The following is a 17,337-nucleotide window of genomic DNA, read 5'->3' on the forward strand; positions in this document are numbered from 1 at the left end:
CTAGCTAGCTTGCTGTACGTAGCCCTTTTGGGAGCTGTGTAGATTCAACTCCGTCGGGAGTTGCGCATAAATTTCAGCATGTGTGATGTAGAGTATATACTAGTACACTGCTTTGCTTCTTTTGAAGATACAGTAGCATGGAGGGTTCAACTTTCAAGGAGTGACATCTCTAAGGATCTCTAAGTGCAAAAACACAGAGAGGACCCAACTAAGTACAGCCTAGAAATTTTATATTTTATATCTTTATTATTTTTGGTAGCCTTTTCTGATCAGTTTCGTGGATGCATGCTGCCGCGCGCGTGTTCTACAGATAAGGGATCAGTTTCGTGGATGCTAGCCTCATTCCACAGATAAGGGCATCGATGAATATTATCTCATGTATGAAGGTAGCACTTATGCCTAGATATTTGTACCAGCAAAACTATGTGATTGATCAAGCTTAATGCTGCTGGCTAGCTAGCTAGCTCTCTTAATTTGGATCATTTAATCAAAAGACAGACAGAACATTATGTAAATCAACCAGAAATATTTAACTAGTATACAATACAAGTATCAGAAAGTTCCATCAATGAACATGTTTTTCGACACAATTACATGCCTCCGATGATCAATGAAAGCTTATTTCCTCACAGCATGCAAAATTACCAATTAAGTTACACATGCATGTACACCCATCGATCTCAATAACACAATTACATAGAACGACATACATCTCCAAAATAGATAATCTTGGAGCATCATCCAACAAGTGATGCACCACAGTACGTAAGATCATCCTGATCGTCAACGAAACATGGTATATATCTCAGTTCATCATCATTTTGCTCCAGCTATACTTATTTTTAGCCATGCACCGGTTAATAATAATCGTCTGCTTTAATTTCAAAGCAAATTAAGTACTGGTTAATCGATTAGCTAGTTACCCGTAGGACAAGTTCCTCGTCTGGCCTCCGATCACCGACGGGCTGTCCATCCTCTCTCCGCCCATGTGCGGCCGCCGCGGCGACGGCCTCTCGAGCTTGCCGTCGAAGCCCTTGCTCCCCGTGGAGTCGCCGGACATCATGGGCTTCTCGTCGCCGTACACGTCGGCGATCGAGTCCATGACGTCGATGCCGCCGTCCATCATCGGCGTCGCCATCTGGAGCTGGTCGCTCTTGCAATTGCCCTGCTCGTCGTCGCCCCACATCATCGGGCTCTTGCCGGCAGCGTAAGGACTGGGCCTCCTCCTCCCCAGAGAGCCGATGCTGCTGTCGCCGCACGCGAAGAAGCTCTGCTCCATCTGCTGCTGCAGGTCCAGGTGGTGGCCGCCGCCGCCGTAGATGTGCAGGTCTTGCAGGGAAGGGAAGCCCATGGAAGGGCCAATGTCCTTGAGGGAGGACACGTCGAGAACCGCTTGGTTCCCTAGGGATTTGTACCCCGCCGGGCACGCCGCGAAGTCGCCGGAGGAGAGGGATTGGTAGGCTTTCTCCAGGATGGACTGCATGTACTTCCCCTGGGCTTCAATCCTTATTTGGAGGTGCCTTTGCACCTGCATGTTCATGCATGCATGAGCTCAACATGTGAAGGACCAAGCTAGCTACAGTAGTAGTGAGTAAGCTTCCTAAGAATGTTCATGCATATGCATGTAAAGTTAATCATGAGCAACATGGTAAGTGCACAAAAAAGTGAAGTTAAGTAAACTTCCTGACGCTTTTAAAAGAAGATTTCAAACTTCCCTGAGAATTTCATGTACTTTAATTTGCATGCTTGATTACCTCTAGTTGTTCATGTAGCCTTCTTTGGACTTCCAGCTGCATTCTGACAGCCTCGTTCATGTGCACGTTGCGGCTGAAATTAAGATTAACAAAAGGGAAAGTAAAATATATGAGAGAAAAAACCCAATTAGGGTGATGGAGTGTGCGCAAAGGGATTCTGTTTACAGTATTAGCATTCATATGAAATTAATTAATTAACATACTCGTTCATGCTTCTTCCCATTATGCCTGAAGAAGACGCCACGTTTCGTTGCATCTCCATTGCGGCAGCTGCGAGAATTTCAAGAATATTTAGCTATGTAGGGAGTCAAGTGATGGACAAAAAAGAAAGAAATATGTACAGGTGTAGCTTGCAAATAGAAGGTGAATTGAATAATAGCAGAAGTATACATTTAAATCGAGAATAAATCTCAATTCGCAGTATATAACAAAATTAGATCTCTCTTCTTGAAGCTCTTACCATCCTTAACTGAGTGATCGTTGAACTCCTTGTGCGGCTGCTTCCCTAACCTGAATTTCTGTTCGAAAAAAGACCAAACACATCAAATTAGCAGACAGGCAGCAGCAGAAAAAACCTAACCCTAATTAGCTTACATATATACACACCTGAAGGTGGCTCTTGAGGTGGTAGAGAGTAAGCCCCTTCACTCCCATAACCCTCATGATGGTCTTTGGGGTCGCCTCTGCAAGAACACATCAAGAATCAAATTAATAACCAGCTCATGGTCGATAAACGAACTTTGCAGAGCTGTAGGCACGCACTGTCGGGGCCGCCGAGCTGCGTGACGGCGTCGACGAAGCGCTCATGGAGCTCGACGGTCCACCGGAGGCGGGGCTTGGGGTCGGTGGTGAGAACGAGGCCCGAGTCGCCCTGTACGCACATCGGCCCATCATTTGAGCTCACGGCAGCGGCGGCGCTAGTGGCCTTCTTGGAAGGGAACATTCTATTCTCTCCCTCCCACGCGCGCACCTCCTACCCTTCGTTCTCTCTCTCTCTCTCTCTCTCTCTCTAGATCTCCCGAATTAATTCTCTCTCCTCTCAAACACTGTACTGGTGTAGGATTGGGGATGAGAGATTCAAGAACAAGGAATAGGGTTCGCGCGGCGCGGAGAACGAGGACCGGGCCTTGGCCTTGTGGTGCTGGTGAGCTACTGCCTGCAGCAGCCTGGCCTTGATCACTATCTGGCTTGCTAGCTAGCTTGTGTTGAGATGTTCTCTCTCTTTCTCGCTTTCTCTCTCTTTTGCTTGGGGTGGCTTTTGTTTGCTTCTTTTTTCTCTCCTCCACCCTCTCTTTCTTTCCTTTCTCTCTCTAGGAGTCTTCTACAAAGCCCATGTGGGTGGTATTCTATCCTGCCCAAGAGAAAAAAGCCACCAAGTCGGAGCCTCCCGTCTCCTTTGGCAAAAGATAAGCGAGGGGAAGTTTTTTATGAACTGTGTTAGTACTCCTTGGCACTACATAATTTATATATATAGCAGTTGATTGAAAGCAGAAAAACTAGTAGAATCGTCCAATCTGATATGGATGGCACACACAATATATCGTTGCTGAATAGGACTAGAGGAGTGACCATTTATTAATATGGATAAATATTGCTACAAAACATGCTTAAAGTGTGGTTTTTGTTGAAAGACATTGGAATTCTTTTATATTTGCTGGTGGACATAGTGAAATAGTGGATCTCTAGCAAAGACTATGTTTTATACGTGTCTTGTAGCAAAATTTGCCTTCAACATATATTAAGAAGGATGCGTCGAGAAAAGAGCAGGTTTGCTTGCATTACTTGTTCTCTATACATTGTTTCTAAGTTGAGACTTCCCCGATACCTATGCTTATTAAATTAGAGAAAAATAGTAAGCCGAAAATTTACTTGTTAATTTGACGAATATACCAACTAGGGTTGAAATTACATTTTGGAGTGCGGAGCTGCAGGATATGTACGCTTCTTCACATTATGATAATTAGTGCCACACGAGGTAAACATAATTGGTGCCACAGATAAACACTACAAGACTAATAACTTTTCCCATGGGTTTTTTCAAGTGGTCAACAGTGTATAGTATATTTGGTTAAGTATCTACCATAACAGTGGGTAACGAGATTGTAGAGAATTATGTTCTGGTAATTTGCTAGGCAAAGATATCAATTTGTATTAGAAAAATGTCGGTCACTTGAGAAAAATACTAAAGAGTATAAAACTGTAGACCCCTCACGAAAACCTGTAGGGAAAGATCGATAATCTTGTAGTTAAGAAACATGTTGCCTTCCTTCTTCTCTTGCTTCTTTCTTTTACAAAATTAGGAGTTGTAAATAGTTAGTGAGAACATTAGCATTTGCTTACATCACCAAAAATAAAGAACAACTCGACCTTTGCGTGGTTTTGTCTATGTATGCCACCACGTGAAAAAAGACGTCCCAAACTTATCACTGATGATTAGTTATAAGTGAGGGATTAGGATCCTTTACCAATAAGGTCATAGGTAACAGATCGTAACCGTGATCTGTCACTGACGTGCGTCTTCCATATGCTGGAGAGAAAGACATAAGTGACGGGATAATAAGTTACCCATCACTTATATTAAGGCACAAGTGACGAGTAACCTCTTTAATCGTCACTTATGTTTTGGTTATGTGAAAATATAAGTGATTGGTAACTTAGTTACCTGTCACTTATGTAAAAACATAGGTGACATGTAATAATGTTACCTGTCACTTATTACTTAACATAAGTGACGGGTAAATAGGTTACCCGTCACTTATTATTCAACAATGTTATACTTATGTGTAGGTTATCTTGCATGATTGTTCCGTTTCCTGGCTGCATCCTGGAGCATAGCTAGAATTTGGTAGTCGTCTTCTGCTTGCAAACAATAACAGTGTATCCAAATTCATATCAACAAATATACTTATATAAAAATTCACTTCATCATAGGATCATAAGGATTACAAAGTTTCCATCAATTCATCATAAAATCGCAAAGGTTACAAAGTTCTAATCAATTCATATTACATAAGGCCTCACAAACTAGGGTTTCTATAGTGCAACTCGCCATGTGGGTTGATGAATTCAAACATCATGAACTGGGTGATCCGTTGTTGAATCCCCAGGAGTGCACTATCATTGAAAAAATAAGTTGAGAAATCATGTATAATTTGACGTGTAACCAATGTCATGTCATCATGAAATTAAATTAATTACTGAAATTAGTTACGAAAAATCTTGTGTTGAACTTACATCGAGGGATTTCATATCCTTTTCTTGGATCATGAAGAGTATGCTCCGTGCAACATAGAATTCGCAGGCGTTGCCAGGTGGTTGTTGGTGCACTGCTGACAAAAAATTTATTATTAGATCAAAATAAAAAATAGCAGCAATAGAGAGTATTTGATAATCTGTTTGGTAGCATTTACTGTGAACTCGGTCTTGTGTGTCAATCTGTGGAAATCTTTCATGTTGTAGTCAGGATCAGGTCGAATGTACTTATCAAAAGCCATGCAAAAAGAGAGATCGATTAGCGAACATTTGAATATTAGAAAAGTAAAATATGTAAACTAAGTTAGACATAACTTACGCATCGAGGAGTCTTTTTACATCGTTGTAATCACGCTCTCCAGGTTTGCCTTTTGATCCTACTGGTCTTGATGAGTCAAGGTACCATACCAAGTTCCACTTGAGGTAAAAGACCAGTAAGACCCAATGACAACCGGTGTCGTGGGTGCCCAACAGGTAGTCTATTTTGGAATATTGTTGCATTACCCTGGCCATATAGTCCACGACGTAGTCGCTATGAAGTTAGATGACCGAGATTGTAATAGCCTCAAGGTTAAGAAATTTGATGAGCTCCTTGTTCTTCTTTGTTTCTTTGATCAAATGTCTACATATATGAATATAGTTAGATTTAATACTTAGTGGTATTAATTAATGAATGTCTGATTTCAAGGGACATACAATGTGAAGATCTGTAACAACGATACGTCAAGGCATCAAGGTTGAATAGGTCATATAAGTCATTGAAACCCACAAGAAAGTAGCCGTCTTCAGTTAACAAGTGTTGTCATTTGTACTGTACGACTATGAATTAAGCCTTGGTGTACCTAAAAGTCTACATGTAGTAATTATGCAGGTCGACACATGCTTGTCCTGCCCTTGTTAGGTCATCTACCATCATCAAGGGCTTCCTATATTAGAATTTCATATTGGCACTAGTCCACGTTGCTCTAATGTCCATGGACTTCCTCACTGGTACAATGGCCTTTGACCTCTTCGGTAAGTGCTTCTTAGAGCCTTTCTTCTCAGCTCTCTTTTCCTTCTTCTTTGGGTTCTTTAGGGGAGACAAAATTGGAGTTTGAAGCAAGGCTGCCGGATGCGGAGGAGAAGGTAGTGAAGCCAGCTTCTCTAGAGGAGAAACTAGTGAAGCTGTCTTCTCTGGAGGAGGAGAAGACAGTGAAGCTAGCTTCTCTGGAGGAGGAGTTAGGGGCGCGACGGTAGTGCACTTGAAGCTCGTTCAGATTGGGATGCACTAGAGACCATGATGTCGCCTCTCCTCCATTGGATCCTTTGATGAAGAGCTACATCAAGAGTTATGACTTCATCATTGGATGAGAGCTCAAACATGTGATCGGTGGTATTACTATGTACCATATGCAGTAACCACATCATAGCCAACACGTATCAGAACTGTATGTAAGATATGGACGTCTGAAAGCACCTGGCCCCTTGCAACCTTGATGTAATACGCGCCAGACCGAATTACAAGGCTGCAAGGCGTGGGCTCTTCTAGTAGGTCAATCGTATCTGGCTTAGTCACAGCGACTACTGGTTGATCGATCTTCTTGAAGGCGCAACTACTCTTCCGTGCATTTCTGGGGCTAGCTTTCTCTGGGATGAAAATCTCTATTCCCTGTGCTGCAAGCGCTTGCATGATGTTTGCATAAACTTTCTGGGTGTCGTCCCATGTTAATGCATCCACATCCACTTCACCCGATCTCTTCCTCTTCTTGTACATTCCGAGGTCTTCAGGAAAGCCATATTTTCAGCCCTGGGAACTAGATACACCTCGCCCTTGACCTGAGTGCTCCGGGTTTCTCAACACCACTAAGAGAACATCCTGTTCCCTGACCCCGGTGAAAGAACCTTGACTAGCTTTGGTTGTCTTTTTTTTTTTTACTTTTTTTGCTATTGACTTTTCATCATCTTCCTTCTTTGGTTAACTTTCCATCATCTGTCTGCAATTTCGCCCTTTTCTCCATATACCTGGTTGTGCTGGTCTTGTTGAAGGTACATCTAGCCCCTAAGTGTGGTTTTGGTAATTAATGATAATACATATGGACTAACAATTATATTGAGAATTGTTAGTATGTTGTTTCATAGGTGATGTATGGAGGATTGAGCATGGATTTATTGAGGAATGTCATGTAATGAAGAGAAATGCGTCAAGATGAATGAGCTCTAGATGATGCTCGGGTAAGTGGTGAAAATACCTATAGACTAACAATTATGTTGAGAAATGTTAGTAGGTTATTCCATAGGAGATGCCTAAGTGATAAAGTATGGATTCGTTGAGGAATGCCATGAGATCAAAAGATATGCATTGAGGTTATTGTTCTCTAAGTGATGCTCATATGATTAAGATGAAGCTAGAGAGAAAGACACATCGAAGTTTGAGGATGGTCTTAAGAATATTGACAATAAGCGTGAAGACCAAAGTTGCTTGCTAAATGTATTAAATTGTCAATTGAGTTTTAAGGAATAACTCATGTGATACGTGCTTGCGAATAAGTTGAGGTTAGGTTCCATTTGAAGGCAAATATTGAATTGAGATATTCAATGTGTCGAGTTGGAAGAACAAGATGAAGACAAGCTCAGTGGACAACTTGTATGCTTGATGCTTGCGGTTTATGCCTCGGCGGTGAATCAGATGAAGATGATGTGAAAAGAGAGAAGTCTTTCATGCTTGGTCATGGGAAGTAATCAAGTGAACTTCATCAAGCTTCCGAAAAGATCAAGAGAGGATCGAGATAGGAAGCGAGGATGAACATCGGCATCAAGCTCAAGTGAAGAGTTGATGTCAAGCCTAGAAGAAGCATCGGGACTCGGATGATGTGTTCGTCAAGTTCAACAAGATGGCTAGCTCAAGGCAAAGGTATAAAATATAGGGTATTTTTCTTTTGCCGATCAATGGTGATTAGAGAAGAGAAATGACCGGATTGATAAGATAAATGTCGTACTATTAAGATGGGTCTAGATGATTGCTTGAGTTTTACCATGTATTGATAAGCTCAATCTTGCATGTACATACTCTCTTTGGTAGGATGCTATAGTTTGCAAATAGATATTGCAAATTGCTCAAGTCCATGTTCCTACTCCGTATGACATGTCACTAAGTTTGCAAAGGTGTTTTGCAAGTTATCATAGTGAATGCTTTAACCTTTGGTTGCAAATTTGTTTTGCAAAAGATTAAGGTTCATGTAGTTTTCATTGTGGTGGATCTTTAGACTATATTTTATATTTGATCCAATATGTTTGAGATCAAGCAATCAGTTGGAATGTGTAGTTCTCTGAATAATCTTTCTGTAGAGTCTAAGATCATCTAAATCGGACATCAGGTTAGAAAATTATCGCCATTTCTCTGAGTGTTAGATGTTCTGGTCACAGAGTGGCGGTCTGATCGCCATGAACTCCGGTCTGACTGCTAGGGTGGCAGTCTGACCACCAAGAAATCTAGTATGACTGTCAGGGTGACAGTCTGACCGTCAAGATGCTGGTCTGACCACAGGAGCTAGCAGAGACCTTTCATCTCTCCGGAACGGATGACGGTTTGACTGTCAAGGTGTCCGGTCTGACCGTCACGTGTTGCCGGTCTGAGCACCAAGAAATAGAGAGTTTTGGTAGTCTGTGCGAGGCTCACGGTCTGACCGCCAAGTTGGCCGGTCTGACCGCTAGATGCCTGAAAAAACTGTTATGAATAGTTTTAGAGTCGTTGGTCTAGTGGTGATCTAACCACCAGTTGTACTACGGTCTGACCGCTAGATACGCAGAGATGTCAGCTTTTGATATAACTAATAGTTTGGCAAGTGTGGCCTATCTATATCTCTTTTTCAGCGACTTGGAGTATCTCTCCTGCACCCATTAAAAAAAATGAAGGACAAACATGACAAATGATGATTGCATTGATGAGTTGATGATTGTGGATGATTCTTCTATCTCAAGCTCTAACAATGAAGATGATTGTTCTTCTTCATGTGCCTATGTTGATGACTTTTCAACTCCATCTACATCCCTACATTGTTTTATGGCCAAATGTAATAAGAAGGTAAAAGTTATTGATGGTGATCATGATCATGAATACTCTTATGATGATCTTGTTGAGATGCTAGAAGGCATGGGTGAATATATTGGCCAAGAGAAATCTAAAATGAGAAATTTAAAGAAGTAAAATACTTCTTTGAAAGATTTATGTGAGGAGCTAAAATGGTCTCATGAGGATCTCAAGGAATCTCATGAGAAGCTAAAAATGTCTCATGACATTCTTAGTGAATCTCATGAGAAACTCAAAGAAACTTATGATTATCATGTTATCAATGTATCCGAAAATGCCAAAATGGACAAAGACATTACATGTGATGTAATTGATGATATACTATGTGTATCTAGTTTATTCATTGTATTTAAGGTTGACATGTCCACTTCTTATGATGAATTGATAGATATACCTTGTAGCTCAAATATAGATGCTAGTTCTTCCTCTATGTTTATTGATACTAACCATGTAGAGAGAACAAAGAGCTAACAGATGAAATCAAGAAATTGAAGAAGAAACTAGAAGGATGCTACAACTCGAAACCGCTCTTGGTAATATTTTGAATTACCGAAGAAGCATACATGATAAGAGTGGGATTGGTTTCCATTCCAATAAAAAGGAGAACAACTGAACAAAGCATAACAGAAGGCATCAAAAGAAATACTAAGATACGAAGAATATGAGCAAGAAGAAAAAAAAAGTAAGGTCTCGCTCACATCTTGTGTTTCAATTGCAAGGAAATATGACACTTTGCATCAAGTTATCATAGTAAGCTTGATGAGAAGTCAAAGACATCAAAGAGGAAAACCGGCAAGAAGTAAGGCGATATGACTAGAAGCAAAAATATGACTTGTTATAATTACCGAGAGGAAGGGCATATTAGTAAGAATTGCCCAAATGGTAAAATTCCTAAGCCTATTCTTTTCAATGATCATTATTTTTTTAGAAAGACTAGAAATGGTACCATAATTGTTAAGGTTATTAGTTCACATAAACTTCATGCAAATGCCATTTGGGTGTCTAAATCTCTCTTGAATAACATTAAAGAACCCAACATGATTTGGGTACCACAAGGTATTTGATTATCTAATATGTACTTGAAGAGGCATCGGAGGCTTGACTCATTTGTGAAGAAGTAATTTAACACCTTATGCCAAAATAGAGTAAAGTATGAGGATGAACTTTCTACATTATGAACCAATGTCATCTCGGTAACAAGTATTTACATTGAAGTATTTATATTGCTTAGTTGTGTATAATATTATTGTTTGTTGTTTTCTTATACATCATGTTATGATTGAGCTTTTGGAGCATATTTATTTTGGTTCAAAACACTCAAATGTGTTGCTAGTCGAATCACATAGTTATTTATCTAATATTTATGGGGATCTTAAGATTAAACATGTTTCTTTAATTAACAAATTAAATGATATGCCTCTAGTGGATTTAGATATGCCATGTCCTAATTTCTTTCTATATCTAAAGATAAATCCACTATTTTTCTTATTGATGATGTTTATGTCTCTAACTCTATTTCTTATGTAGCATCTTTAGAGAAAGAAAGTATTGAGCTAAAGGCTCAACTTGAGAAGCTAACTAGCAAGTATGTAAAACTACAAGAAATAGAATAGGCTTAGGAATGCTATAGTTTACAAATAGCTCAAGTTCATGTTCCTACTCTGTATAGCATATCACTAAGTTTGCAAAGGTGTTTTGCAACTTATCATAGTGAATGCTTTAACCCTTGGTTGCATGGAACCTTTAGATTGCAAATTTTTTTTGCAAAAGATTAAGGTTCATGTAGTTTTTATTGTGGTGGATCTTTGCACTATATTTTATGTTTGAGGTAATGTGTTTGAGACCAAGCAATCAGTTGGGATGTGTAGCTCTTTGAATAATCTTTTCGTCGAGTCCAAGATCACCTAAATCGGACATCATGTTATAAAGTTATCACCGTTTTTCTAAGTGTCAGATGTGCTGGTCAAGGAGTGGCAGTCTTGCCGCTAGGGTGGCGGTCTGACCACCAAGAAATTCGATCTGACCGCTAGGGTAGCAATCTGACCACTAGAGCTTGCAGAGAACTTTCATCTCTATAGAATGGATAGTGGTCTGACTGCCAAGGTGGCTGATCTGACCGCTAGGTGTTGCCGGTCTGACCGCCAGGGAACAAAGCTTTGGTAATTTGTTCGAGGCTCGCTATCTGACCGCAAGAGGCATGAAAAAGCTTTAACAAATAGTTTTAGAGCCATTCGTCTAATGGCGATCTGACCACCAGTTGTACTACAATCTGATCGGCAGATGCGTAGAGATGTTAGCTTTTGGTATAACGGCTAGTTTGGGTGGTGTGGCCTATATATACCCCATTTCCAGCGACTTGGAGTATCTCTTCTGCACCTATTGAGCATCTTTGAGCTAAGTAAAGTCCTCAACGCACGTTTGTGCATTTGTTGCACATAAAGAGGGTTGTGGGGGTAAGAATCAAGTGCATTTGCATTAGTGATTGAGCTTTAGGCACTTGTTGAGAGTCGTATTCGTCTTGGCTTGTTACTCTTGGTGTTTGCCAACATCTAGACGACGCGGTGGTGTTGTGATCTGGTGATCTTCTTAAATAAGCTTGTGAGAAGGCCCGATGTGATTATGAGAGGTTTTGTGCACGTCTTGCCGGAGTGGTGAAGTACAACTCTAGTGGAATCAAGGTAGTGAGTGGTTCATTGGATTAATTCAGCTCAAGATCAAGTTGCTCGTGGTGAGTCAGTTCTCGTGATGAGAATTGCATACTTAATAGAGAAGCGGTTAAAGGCTTGAACCCACCTCAACGTAGATTAGGGGAGACCGGCAAGTCTCCGCGATTACGATAAAAAAGTGGGTGTCTCCTTTGTGATTTGCCCACATAAGCTTATTTACTTTGAGCAATTTACATTTCTAGAATTATAATTGCTTACATGTCACCCTAGTTTGCATACCTTGACATAGACATAGAATATATCACTTTTATTGAGACATAGATTTTAGGGGTTTCATATATGTTGTAACCGATTATTTTTAATTCCGCATCTTTATCGGTTATATTTTACTAGAAATTTTATAACCGCTTATTCACCCCCCTCTAGTTGGCTTCCTTAATCCTACACCTGTGGTTGTGCTTGTTCCTAGCCTGAAGGTGCTTCTTCTCCTCACTCTCCTTTTTAAATTGCTCTGAGCTATTCATCTGCACAAAAGCATCTCAATCTTCCGCTTTCAAGTACTTGTAATTGGCTAAAGGGCTGGTGCCCTTTAGCCAAGTATCAATTAACAAGCGTGCTTTTAAAGTTTCGGTGAAGTTTCACGATCGCTTTCATTGTTGCATTGACTGCAGTGATCATTTACACTTTATCACTGAGGTCATCAAACTTTATCGTTATTGGCACCTCTCCCGAGCAATAAGCGCTACGACCCTCCGGAATCTATTCAAGGTCTTTTCATCTATAGGCAGTCCGTCTGCATCGATTCTCGTAACAGTAACATTGTTCATCGACCATTGTGTTTGTGACCTTGGTTTTCGAACTCGTGCACCACTACTAGTTATCTGACTTAGAGACTGCACTTCCTCCATCTAGAGAGAAAACAAGGGGGTTGATATGAATGATATGAAAAAAAAATTCCTCCATTCAAGAAATATGAAATGCATTGCATCATCTCAATACCTCTTTGACGAGATCGTAGTCGAAACTACTTGCCCGACATTTGTAATTATGACCTGTCACTAATGTGAGAAGTAACAAGTAATATTATATCCTGTCACTGATGACCTATTATCAGTGACGGATCAATATTCAGTTTCGACTCAAGGCGGTTAGATTATTTGTCTGTTTTTTACTTAGTATGTCCCGCATGGTTGGATCCCCTTTTTATCGCTTCTCCTTTGGCCCTAGAAACAAGCAAGTTATCCACCTTTAATTTTTACTAATTGTGTCCATTCTTCGTCCCTTTTTGACCAGGTAGCAACAATATATTAAGCTAGAAAAAACAAATAGCTGTTCATGTAAGTACTATTCTTTACAAAATCTAGATAATTGTAACAATATAGTAAGCTAGATAATTGCTGAGAAATATGGATACTTGGTAGAGTAATTATGCACTGCCAAGATCTACATGTTTATTGACCGTCAGAAATCGTTTGATTTGTTTTTTTTTTTGCGACAGTTAGAAACCGTTAGGGAAAGGCAAAAAACAACAACTTGAAATCACCCATAGGGATACACGATTTTCCCTTACGTCTGCTCCCTAACCGTGCATTATTGACGGGAACCGTCACGGAATGCATTTCTCGACGGCATTTGTTCATTCCCTGATAAATCCGCCAGGAAAACAAACCGATATGGGTAGTGGTACTTTAAACCTTCATCCGTGTTAGCTAAATAATTAGGAATGTTATTTTAATATAGTCTTATGTGACATAAATTCTACGAATTATGTACATGTCGAACATAAATAGGTCGACACATTTTTTTTAAATGTATTCGACAACAACCTTAAGTAATCCGAAAATATAAAGCACCTCACACTACTACAGAAATCGTTTTCATAGTCGGTTCAAAATTCAACTGCAAGAAAAGGATCGTAAAAATTAGCAACTATTACAATTAATTTCAAAAACCTACTGTAATAATGTTTATTACAGTCAGTTCGCACCAGGAACCTACTGTAATAATGCACTTTCTATTAAAAAAGAGAGAGGTAATTTTACACCAATTATTACCACAGAAAGATTATATCAATTAAACATAATTATATATACAAAATTGTATACATGTACATGTAGACCAAAGTATGCATTTACTAGAGTTATATGTCACAAGTGCATAATCATTGCAAAAAAAATCAAATACAAGTACCATCACCTAAGCATTCGGTTGAACACCTTGTCTACATGTCATTTAGGAATAAGTGTTGGTGATGGCAGTGATGCCCTTGATGGTTGGTGGAACGGATCCACTGTGGAAGACCTCAAAGTCCCCATGTGCCTCCACGTCGAACGCCTTGCCGTGCACCAGATGGCATATCTGCCTCTCGACTATCGAACAGAGTCACTGTACGCATGGTGTTGCTTGCTCCCTCTGTTGCATCTTCATGCACGGCTATGCTTGTTCACTTTGGTCTGTATCCAAAAACAAGTCCGATCTAAGAACTGACCACGCCCCGAGATCTAGATAGGTGAGGGCACCTGCACGTACCTTTCGGGAGGGTGAGCAACATGTGCACATCATAATCGCACACAGGGCATGTCATAGATTTGTATTAAAAAACAAATCCAATCTAAAAATTGGCCATACCACAAGATCTAGGTGGAGGAGGGATACCTGCACGTACCTTACGAGAGGGTGAGTAGCAGGCACGTGTGGCAGTCGCACACAAGGCACGCCATAGGGGAGTGACCAAAGTCACCATGGCCATCCGCTCCTTCGTGTAAGCGCGAGGTGATGCGAGGGAGAGAAGGGGAATCGGGCGAGGCAGAGGCGGCCAAGAGTCGAGTGTGCGGATCAAACTCTTGGCCTAGACTATGTACTAGGGTTTGGAGGATGTGGGCCTTTTCAGGCTGTAAAGTTAGACTAAATACTAATCGATCTCTGAATCAACATTGAAAAAATAAAATAAAAGTTATGATTTTTTTCGTGGCCAGAAATCAAATTCACGTGATTCTTCGAGCGAAATACACGTGTGTGCGGTTTGTGGGAGTCAAATCCGTGACCTCTCACCTTGCGCGAAGTCTCCTTACCATCTCACCTATCACTTATTCATGAAAACAATGAGATATTTTTTTCCTTTTGACCCTTATTATCTGAAACTTTTGATAATTATTTACGCATCAAAATGACTCTAAATGAAAAGGTTGTCAACTACAAAGTTGTAGATCTCATTGAGAGCTACACTTTTCGTATAAAATTATTTTTTCATTCGACTCCGTATGAATATTTTATAAATTTCTGAATGTCTCACTAAAACTTGCAAACCAACACATTTCAGTAGGTTCTTGTTTGAAACCGACTGTATTAGTCCAATTATTACAATCAATTTATTATATGGATCAACTGTAATGTATTACATTTGGGTTTTACTATAAACCAACTGTAATATACCATTATAACAGTCGGTTCTTGGCTCAACAACCAGTTTCAGTTGATCTGAGCTATGAAACTGACTATAATAACTTTATTACTGTCGGTTTAAAAAATCCAACTGTAATCCATCCCTGAAAAATTATTTCTGTTGTAGTGTCATGCCATATGAGATATCGATTGGCTGTAAAATTTGTAATTATCCATGAAACAACATTATTTATCTTTGCTCAACGATGGGACTTGCAGGCCACACATCCTACCCTCTATGCACTCCATGCATGATGAGTGTGCATGCAAGCATGCATGCATGGCTTTCTTCATCTTTCACCTGAGCCGCATGATGAGAAGTCGTATCATAAAACTGTCATGCACTTAATCATGCACTGTACGTGTTGATTGCTGCATTCTTCACCTCATCACAGGACACATTCAGAGATCCATGCAGGACTGAGCGACGACGACACTATCATATGTGAATGATTGCCCGCAGATTTTGTGGGAATTAGAAATGAATGCGTTTGCACAGAGCCCCAGAAAAAAACATTGCTAGTTGGGCATGTAGACATCACAAAATACCCAGCAGAAAGGCCTTCACTACTTAGTTCGAGACATCAAAAAGTAACTATAATTCGAGACACTTCTTTAAATCGTATGTGAAAAAATCTATATAAATAAAAAAAAATTCTTTATGTCTTGCAGTACGTTCTGGAGAGTTATTCATGGCATTGGTGCCCGTGTGGCAGTGTGGGGCACCTAGAAGTAGTCATGCGTTCTTTCTTTCCTTCTCTTCTTTACATTGCTGACGGAGACTTCTGCGAGGCAGATTGATGACCCCATCCATGAACATAGAGCATGAAGCGCATGCTAGGAGTAGTGTAAATACGATGCATAATTGACACTGCTCAACAGATACTTTCATGAACATATCACTGTACTTTCATAATATTATTATGTGTTTGTCGGTCTCTAAAAAAAGGATATTTATATGTTTAAGACTTTTTCCTAATTTATGATAACAAAATTTTATGGTCAAATTAGCAATTCTTTCTACCTTGATAAGACAAGTAACATTTTCTTGATCGTTTTTTTCTTAATTTTGCATGCTTGTTTCGCCTCTACTTAAGCAAATGGTGTTTTTGTGTTCTATACATGCATGTGGATTTTTTGGGCCCCCCCCCCCCACCCTTAATTTTGAACAATTCGCAAAGATAAGTCCATAAATCTTACCCCATAGATATTGATTCTACGACAGAGAATCAAAAGAGCACCGGGTCTGATCTTCTCTGACATCTCACTTTCCTTTATATATGCATGTCCGTCGCTCTATATATGCATGCATGCATACGTCGTCACCACCAAAGAATTCCCAGTGACAACTACTCCAAATCCAAATAATTTTTTTTGAAGGTCAAAACAAGGTTCAGTTTCAAGCTTCCATGCTGGGGTCCCATTTAGAGGGGAAAAGCAGACAGGATGAGTGAGAACATTGTAAAGCTCTCGTGCGCTGCCCCTCCCAGCCATTTTCTTTATCCACAAGGGAATAGATGTTTCCTTCTTTGACAATTAAGCAAAGATTCTTCTCAAACATTCTCCAAATGTGCTGTTATTTGAACTATAATAACTCTAGCAGTGGCTTTCCTTAAGCAATAAGAAACCCATAGAAAAATAAGTACGGGAAGAACATCGGCTTGCTATATATATAGTTTCATTGTGAAAATGAAAATATAGTTTCATTGTGAAAATGAAAATATAGTTAATTTAAAAAATACGATCCATCATCCCTTAGAGCATCTCTAGGAGAGTAGCCAAATTACACCCTTCATATATCTATATAGAGTGTTCTCCAAAAATATTCTCACTTCATATCTCTTTGCACCCAACAGACTATTCATATTCCACTCTCTTATATTTTTTAATATATAGTAACTAACTATATATTTATAATGGCTATATTTCGAGATCTATATATGCAAATACATCCACTATTCATTATTGTATCTCCTCATCCACATATTTGTGTCTCCTCTACCACCAATGAGTCGTTGCAACCCATCTTGCAAATGCTCTTGGATTCGTCGTCATCCTCATCTGAAGATGATGAACTCATTGTTGCTACAATATTTATAGCACACAATGAATATCAACGGTTGAATGCTCCACATCATGGTGGTTCTATTCCAGGACA

General features: G+C 39.8%; 1 protein-coding gene across 1 annotated transcript; it reads right to left on the reverse strand.

The window, feature by feature from the left end:
• Window positions 1–526: 526 nt before the first annotated feature.
• Window positions 527–3,174, reverse strand: LOC133918453 (myb family transcription factor IPN2-like). Its single transcript, XM_062362337.1, has 6 exons — window positions 2,517–3,174; window positions 2,361–2,437; window positions 2,215–2,272; window positions 1,958–2,024; window positions 1,755–1,827; window positions 527–1,528 (listed from the first exon to the last, which is right to left on the reverse strand). The coding sequence occupies exons 1-6, from the start codon at window positions 2,695–2,697 to the stop codon at window positions 920–922; spliced, it is 1,065 nt and encodes a 354-aa protein (XP_062218321.1). The 5' UTR covers window positions 2,698–3,174; the 3' UTR covers window positions 527–919.
• Window positions 3,175–17,337: the final 14,163 nt, after the last annotated feature.

The sequence above is a fragment of the Phragmites australis genome, chromosome 5 (assembly GCF_958298935.1).
Source record: "Phragmites australis chromosome 5, lpPhrAust1.1, whole genome shotgun sequence".
Lineage (NCBI taxonomy): Eukaryota > Viridiplantae > Streptophyta > Magnoliopsida > Poales > Poaceae > Phragmites > Phragmites australis.